Source organism: Sorex fumeus, unplaced genomic scaffold (assembly GCF_029834395.1).
Source record: "Sorex fumeus unplaced genomic scaffold, SorFum_2.1 ptg000122l, whole genome shotgun sequence".
Classification (NCBI taxonomy): domain Eukaryota; kingdom Metazoa; phylum Chordata; class Mammalia; order Eulipotyphla; family Soricidae; genus Sorex; species Sorex fumeus.
The window spans coordinates 47,083,428-47,108,616 of record NW_026606179.1 but is presented as its reverse complement, the minus strand read 5'-3'; the positions used below and the strand labels follow the sequence as shown (position 1 = coordinate 47,108,616).

The window sequence follows — 25,189 nt, the reverse complement described above, 5'->3', positions numbered from 1 at the left end:
TTTTCATTCTTTATAGAGACACACTGAATTGGTAAAATATTTCTCTCAAGATTTCTTCAAATAGCCATCTTCTGCTAGCAGAAGCCTTCACTTGGAATTTTCTGGACTTTGAGAAACTTGTTTTTTGAGTGTTTTTGGTTTGGAGCCACATCTGGCAGTGCTCAGGACTTTTTACCCCTCGTTCTGGGCTTAGGAATAATTCCTGGAGGGTTCTGGGGACCATATGGGATTCTGGGGATTGAACCTGGGTGTGCCACATGCAAAGCAAGCCCCCTACCAACTGTAACTATCTCTCCATCTCTGAAATTTGCTTTTTATAGAAAAATTTATCTTTCAAATTGTGAGCAGGCTCTTTTTTTCTCTTTCTTTCTTTCTTTCTTTCTTTCTTTCTTTCTTTCTTTCTTTCTTTCTGCTTAAGGAATGAGTGTAGTAATATGCACCTGAGATTAAAAGTTCAGGATAATTAAAGACTCACCAGGGCCAGGATACCCATTTTACAGAGGAGAAAGCCAAGTGTAAAGAATGGCAATCAACCTGCTCTTATGGGTTAGCAGCAGAAGTGATGCTAGAGTCAGAAGCTTTCACTTTTTTTACAGAGCCTGTGAAACTAAACACAGCCTCGTAGGTATAGTTGAGCTCTGCTTATATTTCATATAAATCAGACAAAACCATTTATTGCCTCTTCTCTTTCTCTTCCCTGCTCAATTTTGTATCTTTTGGTATTGGATTGAAATTTCTTCATGAGAAACAGTGAACATCAAATAAATCCATATATAGTGTCAGGCATTGAATCATGAAAGACGGGAGTGGTTACCAAAAGGGGTACTTTAGAAGAATTTTCAATTTCCCCATCATTTGGAACATTTTTGGAATAACATCTAGACTTTGTTGTTGTTATTATTATTTTGGGGGGGCACACTTGGAGGTGCTCAAGGCTAACTCCTGGCTCTACACTCAGAAATCACTGCTAGCTATACATGGGGAAATATGCAGGTTGCCAGGGACTGAACCCAGGTCCTCTGTGTACAAGGCAAATATGCTACCTGCTCTACTATTGCTCGTACCACATAGCATCTAGGATTTCTATCACCACTGTTGTGAGTACTGGATTAGAATAAAGCCCAGTCTTGGACCACACAATTCTTACATTGTTCTTAGTTTTCTAGGATGAGGGTTAAGCCAAACAGAAATAAAACACCAAAAGCCATAAGGTATTTAATGGAGTTCTAGTAGTAATCTAAGTGAAGAAAGTTAATTATTTCCATAGCTATTGCACGATGGTAGATAAGAGATCCTATTCTCCTCTGTATGCCTCTAGAATTGTGCCTGTTTATTTAGGAAGAGCTTTTTGGGAAAAACTGCATCAAATAGAGCTAGAGCAATAGTACAGAGGGTAAGGCATTTCCCTTGCACATAGTCAACCCAGGTTCAAACCCTTGTAACACATATCATCTCCAGGTGCAACTAAAGTGGGCACAGAGCCAGGATTAGGTCTGGAGCACCACTGTGTGTGGCCTAGAAACCAAAAGAAAAAAATGTACAAGATGATGACTTCCAGAAGAGAAATGTGAGAGCTTTCTTTAGCCACACGCAAATCACTGACAACCTTGTATGTAATTAAAAGATTGTCAAAACCTTCCATGCACCTACAAGGTTGCAACCAGTGATTTGCATGTGGTGAAAAAAAGCTCTCAAGCACTATAGGAAGAACTTTGGTTTGGTTGGTGGAGGCCGCTGGATGGGACTCCCAACTTTGGTAGTGACCCACTTTGCAAAATAGATCGCAAATCTTCATACTTCTTACTCTCACTGTTTCACAAGTATAGGACGTATAACTAAAGGCCGAGAAATGTTGGCAAACACAGGGAGTATGCCCCCAACAGGACTTGGCACAGAGGAATTCTCTAGTGACCAATTCTCACCGTCCAGCCATCTCTCCTCTAGTTCTGAAGCCCAACATGCCCTGCCCATAGATAACTGTACCAGCAAAGTACAGAGCTTTCCTTTTGAAAGAAAAACGAGAATCCCATCTTCCTTCAATTCCCAAATGTCTTTGCATTCTGACCCACAAGTGCACGCCCTCGAGCTCACCAGCTGTCTGCTGCTGGTTTCCGCTATTTGACTACCAGACCCGACAGAGGTGGGAAGATGCAATTTTCATGCCAGTAGGGAACAACATTCTGTACAATATTTATAGCCATAAATTAATTAAAATGTAGTATTAGCAGCCATTTTATTACAAGCAAAGCAACAATAAAATGATGTATTTATTGCTCTGCTACAGATGGAAGAGTGCACTCTGTCCTTTCACGAAAAGCAATTCATCATTAATTACCCTTTATTATACTCTTTGGGAAAATTTTTATTTAATTATTTGATACACTGAACATTCCCATTGCATGGTCTTAGAATGCTTTTGCAACAAAGCTTATGTTATTATTTAACTGCAAACACAACAGGACACACTCTGTTTGCAGAGTGTTCTCTTCCAGGGTTGGGGGTGGTATCCCAGTAGAGGTTGGGGCCTCTCCCCTTGAGATAAGCTTGCACTGCAGGCTGATGGCCAGTGCTTTGGTTCAGTAATGAAGTGTCTAGGGTCTTCACAGTGCTGGGAGCCACCAAGACAACCCCACTAGTATTCAAGTCACCTAGTTCATTCTGCCAGGGCTGGGGACCAACGGGGCTAACCTAGTAGTGCTGGGGAACATAACACTGCTGAGGATCAACCCTTAGAGATATCTTCTAAGCCTGAGCATGTTTACATTAAAAATACAGGCATAAGGAAGATAGAAGGGAGGGAGGGAAGAAGGAAGAATGGAAGAAAGGGGAAAGTGAGAAGGAAGGGCATTTATATAACATTTCAACATAGCAACATGCTGAATCGTTATGGGGTTCTGCTCTGTTTTTAATTTTGGGGTAAAACTATTTAAAGTAGAACCCCACCCAAAGAGCTGAGTGTGTGGGGCTAATTCATTTTCTTTCAATTTTAAGGGACGTCAGTGATCCAGGTGACGGCATCAGACGCAGATGATCCCACCTATGGGAACAGCGCCAAGTTAGTATACAGCATCCTGGAAGGACAGCCTTACTTCTCAGTAGAAGCACAGACAGGTACTACACATTGTCTTTGTGACGTGTAACACAGAGGAAAGAAGGTAACCAGGCCTGCTCACTCTAGCCCTTTGATTCTCAGTGTTCCCACTGAGATTCTCAGAGGGCTTGCGAGCCCTAGACACAAAGTAGGCACCTGCCATGAGCCAGCTGCCATTGAATTTAATGAGAAAATTCTATTTAGTATGGACATTTAACCATATATTATTATTTCTGCCTTTATTTCATTATGTCACAAGACATAAAGAATATTAAATAAAAGCTCTTAAAGTTGAATCTAAGCCTAGGAATTTATCTTGAGTCTTCATTTTTTAGTCTTTTAAATTTAAACTCTGGATCTAAATGAAAAATAAAAAACACAGGAAGGATAGGAACAGGTAGCTCCTGAAGCCTGAGGGGACTGGTGGGAGTAGGTGCCAATGGTCAAGAATGGCTGGGGGGGGGGGGGGGGCTGGTGCGATAGCACAGCAGGTAGGCCCTTTGCCTTGCATGCAGCTGACTTGGGTTCAGCATCCCATATGGTTCCTGGAGCACTGCCAGGAGTAATTCCTGAGTACAGAGCCAGGAGTAACCCCTGCGCATCACCGGGTGTGACCCAAAAAGCGAAAATAAAATAAAACAAAACACGAATGGCTGGGCTGACCTCTAGACTTCCCTCAGGCGTCTACATTCAGAATGAAGCTCAGAGTACTTCACAGAAACCAAACAGCAAGCAAGAGAGGAAGTAGAAGGAACAACCCAAAGCAAAATACTTCTCTTTTTTAAGGCCAAATTTGATTCTAGAAATCCTTTATTAGGACAGATGCTAAAATCCCTTGAAACTACAATCCACAATTTTATCCCCAAACACCCATGTTTCCTATATTATTCCCCCTGCACCATTAATGATGTTTACAAATTATTTGATATACTTATAGCTAAATTTTAGTCACTTATCTAAATTTCATGTATTTATCTAATAGGAAGCATATTTTTATGTTTTCTTTATATTTATATAGTTACGTATACATGATGTTGATATATGTTTATAGATACATTTATAGGTTTATTGTAGTCTGCCAAGGAGATAGTTAGATTGGATAGCAGATACAACTTCCACTTATTTATGAACATCACTTCCAATTCTATTAATTGTTTATTGTATCCACTTTGCTTCACAACACAAATTATTGTGGAAGTGTGTTCTTTGACTTGATTAAATACATTGCCTTTTAGCCTTCCCAGATTAATCAAGAATAAATGTGAGATTTCATCTTGTCTTGTAATGACACTAAAGGCAGAGTTCTACTTGTAACATTCTCTGTTTTAAGGACTCATGGCTATGAACCTCCATCTTGAAACTACAAAGTTTTTTAATGGGGAAATAAGGCTCAGGATGTTCAAGGATATTACTGAGCAATGTAGAAGCACCAAAAGTGGAACAAGGGCTTAACATTTCCTCCATGCTCTATTTCCAGTATAAATGTTGCTATTTCTATAGAAAGAGCTTGCACATTACTTCCAAGAGATTGGAGTGCACATGGTTTTTATACACAGTATAAAATCAGGGACTGCAGAGAACTCAGTACTTCATTTATTTATTTGAGACACAGTTCGTAGTAGATAGTGCTTACTTAGTATTGTGAAAATATTTTAGCTATTTGGCTCACTCTTCTAAAAATTAGTACTAGCACTTTTATGTACTGTGTGACACCAACCTCCCACTTCTATGGCCCATAGAAATGTTTCTTTAGATTAGCATGTGATAGTTTCTTCTGACAGTTCAAAAGTTTGAGTTTGGTCATGCATTGTCCATATTGTTCATGCACAGGACCCTAAGTTTTGAAGTCTGAAGGATTTTCAGTTCTATATCTGAGAACAGTGGGCTCATTATTTGAATTTATGCTCCAGTATGTATAACATATGCCATCTTAATGCCATATTAAATCTTGCAACAATTTCTAGGAAATATGATGCTCCTTGTGTGGCTGCTTTTTATTAATTACCATAAGGTAGAAACTTCTGGGAGAACGGTTACCTTATTAGTTTTCCTTCCTATGCCTAATTTGGTCGTTGTTATTATAAATGAGTATCTATAATGTTTCTTCCTTACCTGACCAGGCATCATCAGAACTGCCCTTCCCAACATGGACAGGGAAGCCAAGGAGGAGTACCACGTAGTGATCCAGGCCAAGGACATGGGTGGACACATGGGTGGACTCTCAGGGACAACCAAAGTGACGATCACACTGACTGATGTCAATGACAACCCACCAAAGTTTCCACAGAGTAAGTAGGTGGGCATGGCTTTCACTTTGCAATGCTGCTATGTCAAGCACTCTCTTCTCTGACCCTTCTCATGTTACTGAGATTCAAACAATACATCTAGAAAAATGCATGGTTTTTATATCATTTTTTCAAAATACTCAAAACAAGACAGTAGTAACAAAGATGTGTGGCAGTAACGCTGTGCCCTTAAACATACAAACATTTACAATCTTGTAAACCGATGTTTCCTTCAAAGAAAAAAGAACATCACTTAAGATGGAGAACAAAGAAGAGATGCTAAAAGTCCTGTGACTCTACAAACAGAAAATCAATTTTGTTCAATCTTTTACTAGAAACTAGTGAGTCAGTCTGGTAATTAATTAACCTTTTGTCTCAGTGTTCTCATTTATAACCTGGAAATCAGAGTACCTGAATCAGCTTTGTAACAAAGTACCCAAAACTTCTGTGGTCTGAAACAGTAATAATCATTATTTTTTGTCATGATTCTGCAAATTGGGAAAAACGGTGAGAAAGAAGCATCTCTGCCTCCACAGATTCAACTAGGAACATCTTGAAAGAGACTTGAGGAGTCACTTCCAGAATGACTTCCTCACATGACTGATAAGTTGGATTTTGCCTTTCATCCCTCTCTTTGCAAATTTCTTCATGGAATGGATTGGATATGTATTGGAAGCAAGAGCTTCACCAAAACTACATTGTCTTTTGTGACTTGTACTTGAACATCACATAGCATCATTTCCACTACAGTGATAAAACTGCCTTAAATTTAAGTTGAGCTCTGCTAGACCCCATGTTTCTAAAGAAGAACTACCCAAGTAATGTTGAAGAAAATCATGTAAGATTGGAGTTATTATATAGGGTATTTGTTAAAAAAAACACAGTCTTCAATAAGATATAATTACTAAGATGTTGTTAGAGCTTATTTAGGTAGTGCAAAACCTTACAATGGTTGCAGCACTCTTTACAATAGCCAGAAACTGGAAGAAACCTGAGTGCCCAAGAACAGATGACTGGTTAAAGAAACTCTGGTACATCTACACAATGGAGTACTATGTAGCTCTTAGAAAAGATGAAGTCATGAAATTTACATACAAGTGGTACAATATGAAAAGTATCATGCTAAGAGAAATGAGTCAGAAAGAGAGGGATAGACATAGAAAAATTGCATTCATCTGGGGGATATAAAGCAACAAAATATGAGATCAATATCTAAGAATAGCTGGGATCAACACCAGGAGGATTTCTCCATAACTTAGAGGCCAGCCGGATATTCTAGGGGAAAGGGCAGTTCAGATAGAGAAGGGAACACCAAATGAAAGGTGTTTGGAGGATCCTCCCAGGAGGGGAAATGCATGTTGAAAGTAGACTATGGACTGAACATGATTGCCACTCAATGCCTCTTTTGCAGACCACAACACCCAAAAGGAGAGAGAGAACAAAGGGGAATGCCCTGCCACAGAGGCAGGGTGGGAGGGGGGGTGGGAGGAAATGGGCACTGGTGGAGGGATGGGTATTTGATCATTGTATGACCGAAACTCAAGCACAAAGATTTGTAAATCTAAAAAAAAAAAAAAAAAAAAAAAACCTTACAATGGTGCCTGACATAATCTGTCAACACATGTTAATCATTATTATTGTTATTATTATTTTTTATATAATTTATTTATTTATTGAATCACTGTGGGAAAAGTTATAGAGCTTTCAGGTTTAGGTCTTAGTCATGTAAATATCAAACACATTTCCCTTTAACAATACTTATTTTTAACTGCGAACCCCAATAGAACCCCACTTCCCAACCCTCCCAATTCCTGTGAGGCAGATGAGTTCTAGTTAACACTCTATCTACTTTGACTAGATTCATTATTTCGATAAAAAATGCACCATTATTATTTAGAGTTTATGACCCCCCACCCCCCAAATCAGACACGCTGAAAGAGCGTTGTGAAATGATTTGCTCTCTACAGCTGGGTTTAAGAATTAAATGATATCGCGGCCGTGCGGTTTTGGATTTCTACTATTTTACTTATTAACCCTGGAAGTATTTATATTAAAAGTTAGATAGTTAAGAGATTGGTTTCTGTGCTCTGGAGTCGTGGCCGTGCCGGAGAGCTGCTCGTGGGGGGCAACTGGTGACCTCGGTAGGGCGTGAAGGACGGACCGGAACGCCCCCCTTCCCATGAGGTCCTTATGGTCCTTCTATAGCACCTATAGGACTAATGAGAAACATTAGAGAAGAAATTATTTTAAAAGTCTATCTTTAGACTTGGACTCTAACTCAGTAGTAGAATACTTGCCTTGCATGCGATGCCCTGAGTTTAATCACTAGAACTATAAAAAAGGGGTGGGATAATTATTAATGATTAGAATTAAAACAACTACCATCATTGAATGACTAGATGTAAGTATTAAAAATTTCTACAAGAGCCTATATTTTACAGCTAGCTAGATTCCACAAAGTAACAATAAGAGAATACAACAAAGCCAGAATTTGAACATAGGTATGCTTATATATGTATAGTTATAGACACAAGTGAAGTATAGTCCTAATGATGCTAGCATTTGCTCATGGAGGTGTTTTTTTTTAAGTTAGAAGAGTAACTGTTCCAGCTTGCAAGTTTATTTCCAGGCAGATGACACATTGCTCATTAGTAATCAAGGAAGGCAAACAAAGATGTCCCCAGGAAGAGGCACCACGATCACAGAAAAGAATATAGAGACAACAATCCAAACCTTAGGGACATTCAAATAGAAACCTGTGAGACCACAACTACTTTCTACCAGATCCCAGAGAAAGGCTGCTATCCTGACCGGGCACAGAATCAACAACTCCTGATTAGTTTAAGTCTCATGTATTGCTAAAATACTCATACTCCATTGTTCACACTATGAATTCATCTGGTATGGAAGATAGAAAAAGGCAAGTGGAATTCTTAGCAGGAACTATTAATGCCCTTGCTCATACAGAACCACAGAGTAAAGTTACATTGTGATAGATACAGTTCATTAGCCCTCAATTCAATTGAGACTTGGGGTAAACAAGTTTGTAGCAGAAGTTTTCCCTAAATCTTCATGTAAATGGATAACTATTCAGAGACTCCAACTTCCTACCTGGCCTTGATATAGACAACATGATGAAATCTTGTTGACTATGGGTCCAAACTGAAATATTCTCAGTCAAATACTATAAGTACCCATAAAAATAGAGTACTAGAATCATTAAAAATTTAAAATAGATAAAGCTTAAGTAATTTGCCCAAGACCCTCAGTGATAGAGGCAAGGTTTACACAATTTGTTTCTCTATGATTTATCACACAGAATTTTGGGGAGGTCACACCCAGCAATGCTTAGGAGTTACTCCTGGCTCTTCACTCAGAAATTACTCCTGGCAGTGCTTGGGGGACCACAACGGATATCAAGGATTGAACCCTGGCTGGCTGCATGCAAGGCAAATGCCCTCCCTGCTGTACTATCACTCCAGCCCCACACAGAATTTTTTTAACGTGAAAATGCAGATTGAGGAGATAGCTCAATAATTAGGGAATATATGCCTAGAATGTACAATTTCTGAGTTTAGTCCCAAGCTCTGCTTGACCCCTAGCATGAGCAGAGTACCAGAACTTGATTGAGATTAGCCCTTCTTAAAAGAACAGCATTGTAAATCATGCTGTTTAAAAATTGGAAGGAAAATAAGAGAAAAAATAGTCAATTTTTTAACACATAAAAATGCAAATAAGGTCAGACTGGAGAAGCAGCACAGAGGCTAGGGTTCTTGTCTTGCATGTAGCCTACCTGGGTTCATTTCTCGGTATTCCATACAGTTTTCTCAGCTTGGTCCGGGGGGCGGGGGGAACTCCTGAGTTCAGATCCGGAAGTGAGCTCTTAGAGTTCTGGGGACCCAAAACAAAATCACTTCAAATCCAACTGGCCTATTCAAAACCTTCCAATGACTTCACCCCAAGTTGAAGCAAAGGTAAAGTCTTTTCCATCGCTTATGATGCTCTTTTGTTACCCATTTGGGCTCCTTATCTCTTCACAGAAAACAGCATCTTTGCTGTCTGTTCTCTTTCCAGGGTTCGGGAAGTACTCACCAAATTTCCATCTCAGGGGTTTGGCCATGTTCTGCTGCCTTTGTCCACATTTTTTCCCCCACACATAGTCATATGATCTCTTGATCAGTTTCATCTGGAGCATTCAGATATCCTTTTCTAAGAACTGTGTTCTCTGATCACTCTGTTCAATATCAATTTCTTCCTCTCTTTCTCTGTCCTTCTTACCAATACATATCTAACACAAACATACATCTTTACCCTCATACTCCTATTCCTATACCAGTGCATCCCATACATTCGGACACAGTCATGCTCTTATCCTTATTGCATAATATCATCCTCTCAGACACATGTTTATGCATATACTTCCTACCACTTACCCATACTCAATTGCTTCCACATACTCATGCACTATCTCATTACCTTCTCCACACATCCCCCACACCCATACTCTCAGTTCTTTATCTTCTTCCTACAAGGCCATGAAGAAGAGTATGTGTTCTTTTCTTCACTTAGGGTACCATGTTAAGGAGAAATTCTGATGGTTTCTTTCATAACTGAGTATCTAGGAAGCAGATATTTATGTGGCATGGATTTGGTGTCCAGTAGATAATAAATACATATAAATTATAGGGCTATAATTTGAAATGGAGAAGAGAATCAAATGTACATTAGGAACCTCAATGATGTTCAAATGATCAAATAGGATGGTTTCCATTTGCTTTTTAAACAGTTATGAAACTAGAAGATTTTAAAATCAAAAAGGGGTTTTCTCTTGTCTATTTTTCTGAGCACCTGGCCATGCCATAAATAACCTTGGAATTAAGTTTTGAACCATCCTGAAGATGTGAGGGAAAAGTTTTAATTACTTAAATGTACAAAGAGAAACATAGTCCTCCCTCATTTCCCAATGGCAAATATAAATAAGCACTGTTTTCCTTTCTCACATATGTGGGGTGACCTGACTTTATTACCCCTGGATCCTATATCGTTTCATCATCATTTGTAGAACATATTTCTTTGACAAGAGGCCATGTGGGATCCTCCTCCCATCCATTCATTCCTTTCATGTTTTCAATCATTAGAAAGTTCCATTTCAAACCCTTTGAGAAATGTATTGGATGCAATGAAATCTCAAATAGTACAGCTGCCAAATAAAAGGGAAAATAAAAATAGATATTTTTCTTCTTCCAGGCGTATACCAGATGTCTGTGTCAGAAGCAGCTGTCCCTGGGGAGGAAGTAGGAAGAGTGAAGGCGAAAGACCCAGACATTGGAGAGAATGGCTTAGTCTCATACAATATAGTTGATGGAGACGGCATGGAATTGTTTGAAATCACAACAGACTATGAAACCCAGGAAGGTGTGGTGAAGTTGAAAAAGGTGAGTTAGAGTTAGAAATCAGATCTGCCAGGGGTAAGAGTTGGTGTACCAAAGCAACAATGTAGGAAAGGAGTATTAAGAGCAAAGAAATAAGAATATGGACCTCTGGGGATGGACCAAAATTTGCTTTTGAGCAGTGAGCTCAGAGCTCAAAGACAAAGACATAACTATATTTCTAAGAGAGCTGAAAAAGGGGCTAATAATGCTGACTTGGCACTGCTAATTAGTTCTTATTAACAGAGCGCAGTTTTCTCCTGGAAGGAGAAATAGATCTGATAGATCAAGACTGGTGCAAAGTTTCCTTGAGGATGTGTGACACCTCCCCCTTTGATACAGCCAAACTGAATCTGTTAATTGGGGCTCTTCAGAACTTTTCCTCTCTCAGCTATCCAAAGATCCACTTCATTGCTGGACCTTTTGAAACTTGAGCCAAATCTTTCCATGACTGTCTCTTAAAAATGAACTTGACATTAATGCACATTCCTCCAAATCAGCTAGGGTATAGCTAAAAAAGTTAGTGCTGGAAGTAATTCACTATGAAGAGCTGTTTATTCCTGCTGTGTTTTAAAAAATCGAACATTAATGCTAAATATTGACCTGACCCTTTTAATCACAGTTCTTTATTTTTCACACATATAAAATTACATAAAATAGAAAGCATTATGCCACTCGGTAATGATACTAATTTGGGAGTGAAGGGTGCAATTTGGTCCACATCTTGCGGTTTTCAGGAGCTATTTCTGGTTCATGCCTGGTGGTGCTAGGGAACAACATGTGGTACCCGGGATTTGAACTAGTATCACCTTGTATAAGCTTATATCTTAACCCTGTACTGTCTGTCCAGCCCATAATAACACAATATACAATGAGACTGATGTTCAGACAGACAAAATATGTAAGGGTTAGGGTATAACCATAATAAGTGAAGAGATTGGTACTAAACAGATGAGATGATTTTATACTGTAACAAGCAATTCACAGATGCGAATTCAAACCTAGGGTATTCATTTTGGAGATGTTGAAGCACACCTGATGGTTCTCAGCAACCATTTCTGATCGGGCATAGGGAACAATATGAGATGCCGAGGATCAAATTCTGGCTGGTCACATGCAAGGCAAGTGCCATATCCACTGTACTATTTCTTTGGCCCCAAACCTAGGTAGTCTAGAACAACTTTTCTCTCAAGACAGTTTGGAACCAGATGAGCTAGAAAAGTTCTAGTAAGGAAAGCCTATAGGATTCAGTTTCATGTTAAGAAATGGTTTTACAAAAATATGTTTTCTAAGAAAAAAAAAGATTTTACCACTTGAGAAATCAACACTTCTCCATCATCAAAGTGTATGGAACATTAAATCTGAATTGGATGATGGGATTACCCTGGGTTTAATCAAGCATTCATTTTTAGCTTAGCTCTTCAGCAAGAATATTAAGTTCCTGGATGTGATGGAAAAGATTAGACTGTAACAGTGATAAAGAAATTAATTTGAAGAGTAAATAAAGAAGCCAGGATCTGGGGGAAGACAGAGTCGGGTGCAGGAGTCTTTCTGTCCAGGGTGCAGGAGAGAAGTTTTCCAGATGCTGACTTTTTATAATATTTGAAAGCATTGTTGTTGACTATGGGTAATATTCCAGGACCAGAGAATAAGAAGAAGGTAGGAAAGACCCTATTGTTAAAGGATATAAAAATTGGGGTGAACTTTGGACACTTCGAAAGGGAACCTTAATGACAATACAATGTGGCCAAGAAAGTGAGATCAGGGCAATAGCAACAATATAGCTGGTAAGGCACTTGCCTTGCACATGGCTGACCCAGGTTCGAACCTCAGCACCCCATATGGTCCTCTGAGCACTGTCCTCAATGAGGAATTCTCGAGGAATAAGCCCTGGGCACCCCCAGGTAAGGCCCACAATCAGACAAACAAAAACAACAACAACAAAAAAAGAGAAGTGAGATCACTAGACATAAAATAATGTAGTAATTCTTCCCTCTAGTTTCTCTTCTGGAAAAGTCTCTGTGAGTTACATATAGCACAAAGCTGTCGACTTACCTCATTAATTAATATTACTGTCCCTCTCACTTGACACTGACATATGAGCACTGACATCAGCAATTCCTGCCTCCCGTGTTTTGCTATTGCAATAATTGGGTAGCTAGTTATGCTAAGGTTGTCACCTGTTTTCAGTGTATTCAGGAAATAAACACACACCCTGTGTCTCTAAAATCCTGAAATATTTAAATCACTCCACGAAACTCACACATTGTAAATGATCTCTCTGCATATGATTAATTTGCACTTTCCTCCCTGGTTTGGTGTGTTGATGCTAAGCAAAGAAATAATCTCCTATACAGCACTGATGTTTGGGTTCAAAACAGAGTGAGATGTTTAAAAAAAAGTAAAAAAAAACCCCCTCATTTCCATAACCATATAGTACAAAATTTTAAATGTTCACCAGAAGATTTATTGAGGAGTGACTGAACAGAGTCAATTGATGAATTCACTTGAAAATCCGTTTATAAGATTTAATACTATGAAAAATTAGTAGGTCTCATAGAAATAAATCTCTTAAAATATTATTGAATGATATGGAGAAACAGCACAAAGAACTAAGCACATGCAAAGCATATGGAAACCTGGGTTCAATTCCCAGTACTCCATGGTCCCTTTAGCACTGCTGGAAGCAGCCCTGAGCACCATCCGGTGTGACCCCAGAGCAAAACAAAACAGTATTATATTTACATTCATTTCTTTTTTTTTCATTTTTAAATTTATTCACCTGGTTTTCCACTATAAGCAATTAGTATATTATTTGTTAGGCAGCTTTCAATGAGAAGTGGGGCATCTAAATGTGAAGAGACAGTGTCTTGGTGACTGGCAGCTCTCAATGTAGCAAGAAAGTCGAGTGAAAAGGCACTGAAAGTGGGTTTTCTCAGCTTCACCCTTACTAGCATTTTAAGGAAGACAACTAGTGGTGGAATGGGTCGTTCTGTGTACTCTAGAATGTATAGCAGTATCCCTGTTCTTTCCGCTAAGGTGATAGAAGCACACACCTAACCTGTCACGTCAGCTGTGACAAGTTTAAAAAATGGAGCTTGGTTTCTCCAGGTGAGGTGAAGCGAAGCAAAATCAATCCAATAGAACACGGGAAGATGGACATAAATGACTTCCTACAGGGGGGCAATGCTTGAGTGGAATCTTCATAGATAAGAAGGAACTGACACATAGGTCAGGAAAGGGAGATGAAGTTAAAAGATCTCATGGGAAGGACTTGCATTTAGAAAGTTTAGAACATGTTCTGTTTGGAGGGTTCTAAGAGGCACACAATGGGTGCAGTTGAAAAATTATTGTTGGCATTCAACGGGGAGAAGTAACAAAGAACAGAATATAGAAATGGTGAACATGAAGAATTTGAAAGGCATTTAGGAAGAAGAGTAGCTCATTGAATAACTTACGCAACAATAAATAATTCTTGAATACTGATTTCTGTGTCAGACACAAGTGTCAGTGGTATTAATGACAGAGAGAAAGAGAGGGGGAGATGGAGGTGGGAGAGAGATAGGAGAGAGAGAGATAGAGAGAAAGAGAGAGAGAACTTTTTTGCAGGATGGTTAAAAAATTTTCTCTGTGTGGTCACTCAAGAAAAGCAAGGGCAATATAAAGAAGAGACTTGAGTCAGAGGAGGGGGCTTGTTAGACTTGAGGAAGAAAATGAGACTTATGCATTGCAACACCATGGACTTAGAAAGATCCCTATTTGTGGAGAGAGATACAGCAGTTTCTAAATGTTTAGTTTTAAACCAAATAAATTCTTTGTAAAACACTGTGAGAGCAGCATTAGAATACAATAGGAATATTGCAATTCAATAAAACTAGTTTAAGTTTGATTATTTCTTTATATTCTTTGCCCACACGTATATAGCTGTGGACATATGAACATTTAATACAATCATAGTATGATCTGATTTGTTAACTTAATGTCACATCATAAACATTTTACATGCTGTTATACAATATATATAATCATTTTTAATGACTACCTAATATCCCATCCTAGGGGTGGACCATTATTTTCTTAATAAAACCTCACAGTTGGATTTGTTGTTTGGGGTGTGTGTTTCCCCCTGATTAGATATAACCCTCTGCTATATATAACAAATATTATGTATTTTTGAATATTGTTTGTTTCTGTTTTCTTTTGGATTATTCCCTCAGGGAGAATTTTCAGAGGTGGGATTAACAAAGTAGAGGGTATTAAGATTTTTATGGCTTATGTGGTGTGTTGCCTCATTTAGCTTTATTTCAACTACTCATAACATGGATATAAATGTTCTCCTGGGAAACTGCTTTAACATATTTTTTTGAAGGAGTAAACCAATGATACCTACTTTAGTGTTCCCCATCCATCAGCACTGTGGCCTGCTCAGTCAAAATGATCAGTGCACATGATCACTAGCTATATTATTCCTCAGTTATCAGAATGAGAAGTTCAAGAAATATCTATAATCAATGAACTCCATTGGAAGGACTTATAGAAGAAAAATTAAGGAAGCTTAGGAAAATTAGGGAAGTGGAATATGATTTCACAGTTGACAGTGAGACTTGGGTTCATGATCCAATGACTTTATAAAATCTGAGACTAAGATAAGCATTCCATACAAATGTTTGTGAAGATCTCAGTGGCCAGTGAGATTGTACAGCAGGGGAACGGTGAGCTTGCCTTGCACACAGTTGACCTGGGTTTGATCCCTGGTATCCCTGAGCACCACCAGGCATAATTCCTGAGTACAGAGCTAGAAGTAACCCCTAAGCATCACTGGGAGTAGCCTCAAATCAAATAAAAAAAACATAAAAACAAATGTTTGTGAAGATCCGGAGAGTTTGGTATGGGCTCTGAAAGGCATCAAACTGTAGTATGACTGCTTTAGTTCTGGGATAAATGGGGATTTCTAGTGGGAATCTGGTTCTGGTTCATTAGGCTTATGTTTTAAAATACTCCTGCTCTCAGACCATCAGTAGATAAGAAAAGTTCTCCCTGAATGGTCACAGAGTAATTGCATTCCCATTTCTTATTCTGTCTAATAACTGTAGAGATGTTTGAGGAATGGCAGCCATCTCAGACCTTCAATCTATAAATACCATTCCTTTCTGCTACTCAGCAATGCAGCAAAGGATACAGGCACTGCGGAGTCCCAGAATGAAGGAGCATCTGGAAGCAGATTTAGGTTCAGGCAAAGGAAGTGGTCCCCAACTCTTGGGAGATGGAGAAGTAAGATGATTAAAAAAAATGTCAAAGAGTTTGAAGATGTTTAGCCTTCCTGAAACTGGAATAATCCTTACTTTGGAGTTTGGTGGAATGAGGTCAGAACCAAGACCTATAATTATATGTCCTTTCAGAGTTAGTGTTCGCCAGGCAGATGACAACCACACGGCAAGCAGATGCTTGCCTTAAAAGACCCAACTCTTTCCAAACATTTGGTAGTTCAGCATCATCCAGTGTGCTAATTAGAAAGTTCTGTTACTTGGGCAGGAGAACTTATTTCTCTGCTACAGCTTTCTTTTTCCCTCTTTACTGATGGATCCCTGTACCAACTCCCATTCAGAATTAAGGAGTGTCTGCCGTGTATTTCCCCAGAACAACAGGCATTCAGAGACTGCTTCTCTGTTTTTTTTATATATGTGTAAACATTCATATAGCATTTCAATGTTTTGATTTGGGCCTATAAATATATTTTTTGCTTTTTGGGTCACACCCGGCAATGCGCAGGGGTTACTCCTGGCTCTGTGCTCAGGAATTACTCCTGGCGGTGCTCAGGGGACCGTATGAGATGCTGGGAATTGAACCCAGGTCAGCCGCGTGCTAGGCAAATGCCCTACCCGCTGTGCTATTGCTCCAGCCCCGTTGGACCTATATTTTTAACAACATTTCTGCATTGTTTTTAATCAGAAACATTTTTATTGCCATTGTTCCTTGCCATAAATAGCAAGTAACCTGGGCCACTTAAGGTGATGTGATCGCATTTAAGCTAGTTGTATCATGGTACCTCAAAAGGGAATTAGGAAGCTTAACAGATATAGTGAAAATTAACACAGTAACCAGAGGGCCTCTTTGACTTCTGAAGTCACTGGAAAAGGAGTAATTGTACTAACCAGAAAATCAATATCATTCAACAAATCCACCCACCAAAATTATCCACAATCAACCTAAAGTCATTATACTGACCACTGCTTATAAAGGTTCCAGATATGGGGAGGCTGTTATATAATCAGAAACTTTTAAAATGAGACTAACTGGGGTTGGAAGGTAGCATAGAGGTTAGGGCATCTGAGCCCAGTTTTGATTCCCAGTACCATCTGGTTCTCTAAATACCAGTGGGGCCTTGAAGAGCCCAAACACCACCAGAGAAACCCAGGTAACCCGTAGTATTGCAAGGCTCACAGGATAGTATGGTATCTTCAGACGTTTTCACTGAACCACTTGCCAAGTTGGTAGAGGTTTGCTAATAGGGCACCCTGGGTCTCCTGACCACCAGTACAAAGGCCCCCAACTAAAATAAAATTTAAACTAAATTTAATTAATTTAAATTAGTTTTTTAAATTAAAAAATGAGACCAAAAGTGTTACATATAGGGGATCATTCAGGTAACAATACATATGTTTTCTCTTTGATATTCAATAGGCATTTTTTTAATCACAAACTTTCTTAGTACTTGGTAGAAGATTTTTATAGTGCTTTATTTTTGTAGTGTTTTCAGTTCCTTTGATCATTTTTAGCGACTGATTCAGACAGTGTTGTTAAACAAAGTAAAAGTTGTCTTAAGTATTGTGACCTTCTGCAACTGTCATGCTCTTTGAATTACCCATTTTAACACATTTCTCATTTCATCAATTGGTTTGTCTGATTTTCTGACCAAATGGCTCAGGTAATTGGATATTGAGTAGACACTGATTTTTTTCTCTTTGTGGAACCATTCACTCTGACCTATAAAACAATCAGGCCTTTTTCTCCCATTATTCTTTCAAGGAATTCGTTGTCAATCTTCTCTTCCTTCTTGCCAGCCCGTAGACTTTGAAACCAAACGAGCGTACAGCTTGAAGGTTGAGGCAGCCAATGTGCACATCGACCCGAAGTTCATCAGCAATGGACCTTTCAAGGACACCGTCACAGTCAAGATTGCAGTCGAAGATGCTGATGAGCCCCCCATGTTCTTGGCCCCAAGTTACATCCATGAAGTCCAAGAAAATGCAGCTGCTGGCACTGTGGTTGGAAGAGTGCATGCCAAAGATCCCGATGCTGCCAACAGCCCAATAAGGTACAGGCAGATTTATCTTAAAAGCTTGAATGAGAGATTGTTGGGAGGCAAGACATTTTAGCAAGGTCCTGCAAGAACCACATCCTTCAGTTTCTAAAAAGGGGACAAGATGATCTGGTTCAATGAAAGGTAAACAAGAGTAAGACACAGGAGACTGTGTGTTCCAAGTCCATCTCTGCCACTACCTTTTTGGGTAGTTTGTTCAAGTTACATATTTTATCTCTGGAACATAGATCTAAGTGTTTACTAGGTGAGATGATGCTAATCTGAGGCTGCCTTCCTTTGGGCCTCTGGATAAACTAATTTTTTTCAAGTGTGAAATAATCATGGTACTTACAATTTATTGAACACTTTTCTATGCTCGAATGACTCTGGTAGGTGTGTTAGACATACTAATGTTAGACTAATAGATCCCCTCAATTTTATTTGATAAGAACTGTTATCTTTTAAATTAGGGAGGAAATAGGAAATGAAAATGTAGCTTACCCAGAATGATAGTGAGCAAGGAGACTCAGAGAGCAAACTTTATCTGGGTAATTCAGTGAGGTCACAACATGCCCTAAAATATGTGGTGCTTTTATATATTACAAATATTTCTTTCGTGTGTGTGTGTGTGTGTGTGTGTGTGTGTGTGAGTTTTGAAAAAGTAAAGCTACAAAGTGATGGTGAACCTTGTTTCTCTGTTTTTCTCGATATGAGTTCATAACAGATGAAGCTATGATGAAGATGATCAGGATAGGAGGCCAAGAAGGCAGAGACTGAGTAGAAAGCACAAGCCATAGAGTCCAGGCATTTATCAAGTAAATGTGAAGAAGGCTGCCTTTGCCATTGGTGTTTCTTCTTCCATGGCTTCTCCCGCAATTCCTTCTCACCTCTGTTCCTTCCATTCTTCCTCAGAGACTTTCTCCAGCTTCCCACTTACTTTTCCCTCAACAGTCCTCCAGGCAAAGAGAATGGGTTAAAGTGTCTATTTAAATATCACAACATACTTCAGTTCATGAGCAACAACAAAAGTACTCAAGCTGCTCCTCAGTGCCTCCCCTTCAAAATAATCTCTGCTCTCCGATATAGCAGAAGATTTGACTTTGAGCTTCTCCACTTCTGCATCCTGCTCTGTCCTGCTTCTCTCTCTTGATTCCCGCCCCCCCCCCCCCCAAGATTCGAGGTGGCATCTAGACAGCATTCTTTCCGTTTTCTAAAGTAGAACATTTTCTTGCATAATTCCCGACATCTACATGTTCTGTCTCCTGTTTGGCGTTCCCTACATTTCCTTTCTAACTTGCTGCACGAGGTTGCTAATGCCCATTAATGCCCATTTGGCTGTCACTTCCCCTGGGAAATCTGCAGGGCTCCTACTGAAAGATCAGGTGTGATGTCCACCCCACAGTGCCCACTCCACTACAACTAACTCATTCCTTAGGCTGTGCGTTTTGCTCAGCACACCAACAAGAAACCCGAGAACATGTCTGTCTAGTTTAGATAAACTACAACCCCAAGAGCAAATTCAGCTGCAATCTGCAACTTAAGGCACCCCTAGATCGTTTTGCGAAAGAGCCATGTGTTGAAGAAGAGATATTGCCATTTGCATGTTGATTCAGCACTAGTTATGGTAGCCTGAGCCTGCAAACAAATTCCGTGTCTAGGGTTAGATGAATAGCAAAATGTGGCCTATACATGTTATGTAACATTATCTTAGAAAAGACAGTAACTCAGCCTTTTGTGATAGGGGCAATGGATTAAGTGAAATAAGTCCTACTGAAGCAGACTGGAAGATCGGGGCCCCTTAGCAATTACTTTTTCTGAAGCACTAGAGAAATTGCCCTGCCCCAGTGCTAACAGGATCCAAAGGCATGAAGAATACTCTCTTTGGAGATGCAAAAATTCAGGTACCATTCGGAAAACAAAATGCTGTGATAAGAATTTAAGAGAACTACAAAAAATTACTCTCTCCTCTGGAGTGATAGCACAGCAGTAGGGAGTTTGCCTTGCCAGCGGCCGGCCTGGCCAAACCGGGTTCAATTTCTTCGCCCCTCTCGGAGAGCCTGGCAAGCTACGGAGAGTATCTCCCTCACCCAGCAAAGCCTCCTTGGCAAGCTACCCGTGATGTATTCAATATGCCAAACTCAGTAACAGCAAGTCTCACGATGGAGACGTTACTGGCCCTCCTTGAGCAAATCGATGAACAACGGCAGGACAGGACAGGACAGTGCTCCTCTGGAGAAGAATGCATTTGTTCTCTCTCTCTTACTCTCTTTTTCTTTCTCTCCTCTTTCTCCAACTCTTTGTTCTCCTTCTTCCTCTCCCTCTCTTCTTTATTTTTCTTCCGTCTTCCTCATATTCCCTGGGGGGGGGGACCTATTTTACTCTGATATTAATTTTCTCCTGAATTTCTTTTCTGCAAGGATAGGCAACAAACCAGGGAGAGGAATAGAGCAAAAGAAGGCTGCATTATCTCTTTCAGCATTTACATTCCTCGTTCTCCACCTTTTCCAATGATATGACTGGGAAAGCCCAGGATAACTACATCTTTTGCAGAAATACCTAAACCTAAATATCAGTTAAATATAGAATTTCAAAACAGTCAAACTTAGAGAAACTGGCTGGAAAGGTGTTTTCCACACTGGGAAGTGAGGTAACAGACAGTATCTGTCAAAGGTCATACATTTCAATTATAAATTCTAGAAATCTTAATAATAATGCATTGAATATTTGAAACCGACTGTGAGTAGCTTTTACATATTCAAACTGCACACACAAAAGATGATACTAAAGTGAAGTAATTGATATATTCATTAGTTTTGCCATAGTTATCAGACAAGATATGTTTCTATCCAAACTGTGTTACACACATTAAATCACTTAATCACTTAATCACTTAACTTCCCGTTAGTCATCGATTTGCTCGAGCGGGCGCCAGTAACATCTCCATTTGTCCCTGTCGCGTGCTAGTGTAGCCCAATGGCATCTGTTCGCTCCGGGAACATGAAGGGCCTCAAACCGATTGTTCATGATCTTGACGAAGAAGTCTGACCATCTGGTAGGTGGGCGGCCACGCGGTCTTTTGACATCCCGTGGAATCCAATCAGTAACAGCTCTAGTCCAGCGGTCGTCTTTAAATCTCATTACGTGACCAGCCCATCTGATTTTCGACACCTTGGCAAATGAGACAGCGTCCCTGATCCTTGATCGGATGTCAGAACTCCGGATTCATTCTCTCATTTGAGTAAAACGTGATATTCCAAGCATAGCTCTTTCTATTCTTCTTTGGGAGACCTGAATAGCGTTCTCATCTTGTTGGCGTAGGGCCCAGGTCTCTGAGGCATATGTTAATGCAGGAAGAACAGTGGAATCAAAGAGATGTGCCCGGAGCCGGAGGTTCTTCGTCCTCTTAGCTATTTCTTTGACGTTCTTGAAGGCGTTCCAAGCTGCTCTCTTCCTCCTGCGCAGCTCGGGTGCCAGGTCATTTGTCATGTTGACCTCTCGACCTAGGTACACATAGCTGTTGCATTCAGAGATGGTCATTCCATTGAGAGCGAATGGGGCGTCAGGAACAAGGCTGTTTCTCATAAACATTGTCTTCGTAAGATTCAGCTGTAGTCCTACCTTTCCACACTCACGGTCAAAGTCGGCCAGCATTTGTGCCGCTTGGCTGATGTTTGGTGTTATTAAAACAATGTCATCAGCAAAGTGGAGGTGGTGTAGTTGCCGACCATCTATCTTCACTCCCATTCCTTCCCATTCCAGTCGTCGCATGATGTTCTCGAGGGTGGCACTGAAGAGTTTCGGTGAAATGGTATCACCCTGTCGCACCCCTCTCTTGACATCAACGATCACTTCTTTGTAGAATGGTGAGATCCTGGTAGTGAATCCGCAATACAGCTCACGGAGGATCCTGATATATTGGGATCCTGATGTATTGGTATGATTTGTCAATCATACCTACAAAATCTGGGGCGTGGGGTGGGTGTGAATAAACAGATCTGATTACAGAAAAAAAAATCAGGACATTAGAGTATTTCTTTAGGCCAAAGAAAATGCTGACAGAGCAGATAAAAATCCAAATGAAAAGGGTAATGGGTATGTTGTTGGGAGGTATTCAGGAAATGATCACTAACAGTATTGTAAATTATGATACCTCATTTAATAAAGGGGGAACAAATCCTAAATATAAATGTTATTCCTTCACATGTAAACCCTTCAACATTAACCTTGGGAAAGAAGGAAGATAATTATTCCTTTTTATTGTTATTGATGTAGTTGTTATTTGGGGTCACGTTCATCTATGCTCTGGACTTACTCCTGGCTCCGTACTCAGGAGTCACTCTTTGTTGTGGTCAGGAGACATAATGGGATGCTGGGGATTGAACTCTGATTAGCCACATGCAAAGCAAGTTCCCCTACCCACTGTACTATCTCTCCAGACCCACATTACTCTTAATTGAACATCTTCTTTGTCCCAGACAAATACGTGGCACTAATATTTAAGTTAACCCTTAGATACTCTTTCAAGCTACAACTGCTTTAGGTCCAATGGATAGAGCTACTGAGGTTCAGAGAACGACAGGAATTATCCAAACTCATAAGACCTGTTGGTGTTGTGAGCTGAATTTTTGTCCAGTTTTGCCTTGAGTTTGTTTTGAGGTTTTGGTTCTAACCCAGCAGTCATTATATTTCCTTATAGTTTGAGTACTGTCTTCTTTCTGTTCAGGAAGATACATTATGCAGCATCCAGGGATCATTTGTAACACTGTTCAGCTGCTCAAAAATGTTCAAGGGATGAATTTTAAACGAATTGGTTAAGGTCTAGAAAATAGAAGTGAAAAAATGAGCACCATTTCAGAAGAGAGATGACATCAAAGCCTATGAATCAACTGCTCATTTCCTCTGTTCCTTATTGTCCCCAAGGACCCACATCTGCGATTGATTATTTAGGTCATGTTTTCCATGGTAGCTGTTCTGAGCCTGCGGGCAATTTCCATGCTTATAATTAACCAAAGATGCTCGGTACCATCCTTGAACCAACCTGCCTGAGCCACTTGCTCCCCGGTTTTTAGAGTTGACTAACCAATAGAACATTCAAAGCTCTCTATTCCACAGGAGTCTTCTCATTACCTGCTTTTCTGAGTGCTTTATTTTCATCCTGAAGGAAAGCTAGTATCCATGAACAAATAGGCGAGGCTTTATATGTTCTCCTCAACTCTTAGCTGTGTGGACGTTTTGCAGATCCCCTTTCTCATACTTGGTAGCATTAGATGCCATTTTGTTCACATTGTTTTCCCGAAAAATATCTCCCTTCTTATTGCCTTGGCAGTGAAGTCTTTATGCCTCAGATGCACCACATCTGGAGTCTTCACTAGTCTTTTGTCTTTTACCAGACTTTGGGCACTAACTAAATCTCAACTTTTTCTTTGACCTTTTTATCTTTCTGTCCACTCGGCTGTCTTTACCACTCGAGCCAAACATGGTGTCTGTGGTCCAGATTTTCTGCCTCTTGGCCAATCACTTGTCCTGGTTCTAATCATTAACTTAGTCAGCGGTCTGCGTACATTTTCACCCACTTGCTTTTTCCTTTGCTCTCAATTATTCAAAACAGCTCTTTGAGGTCATACTTACTATGGCATACTTTCTAAACAAAACAAAACTGATTGCAACCTTGACTCTAAAATAGATAATTGAGTGAAGTCTGTTCTTTTTATATGGCAGTATAACCCCGTTAGAATCTTTCCCTGCTGAGTTGACTTTGTGTGTCTCTCTGTGTCTCCATGGCTTAGACACTTCTGTAAAAACTCTATGACTCACCTCGTCTCCTACCTACATCCAAATGTTCCCTGAATCTTATTGGTACTTTCTTCATCTCATAGGGTTCCATTCACCTCATCTGCCTCATTCCTAAGTCTTTTAGTACCTTATCCCTTAAAGACTACATTAAGGACTGAAGAGATAGTATAGGGGTTAAAGCACTTGCCATGTATTCGGCCCACACAGATTTGATCGCTGCTACTGCAAGTGGTTCCCAGTGCACTCCTAGGAGAGGTTCCTGAGTACAGTCAGAAGTAATCCCAGTTGGCTATGGAACAATCTCTCTCCCTTCCAAAAATCCCTACATCAGATTTCTAGTGTCTTTTCTTCTTTTACCCTCTTTTGCCAACTGTTTTACCAAGCCAGTATTATTCATCACCAAGTTCCCTAATTTCATTTATATATTTCTATGATCAAAAGCCTCTTTTGGTTTCCCCTGGAATGCAATAATATATCAATACTCTATAGATTGATATTTGAAGTATATCTATTATCACTCTTCAGTATAATAGACATAATGAACATAATAGTCATTAATTGTTGAATGGTATGTGGAAGACTAGATATGTTTCTTCAACATCTCTTATTTCTTGTAATTCTTACAGATTCTTATTTTCTGTACCTGAAAGTTTAGAGCTGTTAATATTATTGTTTCTTAGAGATAAACAAGCTGAAACCCAAAAATCTTATGTGATTTTTTAAAAACATCATTCAGCTGATATACAGAGTAGTATTAAATTATACCTAATGTTTTATAAAACCAAAAAATTGTGTTCTTAACGTGTGTGGAAGAATGTTTGAAATGATCTTTCTCTGTGTGTATCTTGTTGCATCAACTATAAAATAAACTCTCAATAGCAGCGGTGGCCAAGGCTATTACTTTACTTCCTTTTCACATGAATATTATCAGGGTGCAGTTTTTGAGACTCTACTGGCATTTTCGAGGGGCACAATGGTTTGTCTTTAGCTTCCTCTTAAGGGGAAAAGGGATCATCAGTCCATTATCACAGGGCTTTATGGAGCCAAATGATATAATGGATGAACTCATGTGTTCCATACTGTGAAGTGCTGCTCCATACAGTTCATTCCTGGAAAGAACATAACCTAGAACCAGAATATGCAGGTTCTAATAATGACTCTACCAGATAATTAAGCCTAGCTTGCTGCCTGAGTTGGCTTCACTACCTTCACTTGCTCTTCTCCATTGTGGAATTAGAATGGGGCATTAAGAAGGAAAGGGAGTTTGACAGACTCATCAAAGCCAAGGCTC

At 39.7% G+C, this 25,189-nt stretch overlaps 1 protein-coding gene across 1 annotated transcript in view; it reads left to right on the top strand.

The window, feature by feature from the left end:
- CDH11 (cadherin 11) overlaps positions 1 to 25,189 on the top strand; it is a 169,573-nt gene that overhangs the window by 120,469 nt on the left and 23,915 nt on the right. The window contains exons 5-8 of the mRNA XM_056135704.1: positions 2,992 to 3,111; positions 5,212 to 5,379; positions 10,624 to 10,811; positions 17,867 to 18,120. Coding sequence (XP_055991679.1) covers positions 2,992 to 3,111; positions 5,212 to 5,379; positions 10,624 to 10,811; positions 17,867 to 18,120 — 730 coding nt within the window. The remainder of the gene's footprint in view (positions 1 to 2,991; positions 3,112 to 5,211; positions 5,380 to 10,623; positions 10,812 to 17,866; positions 18,121 to 25,189) is intronic.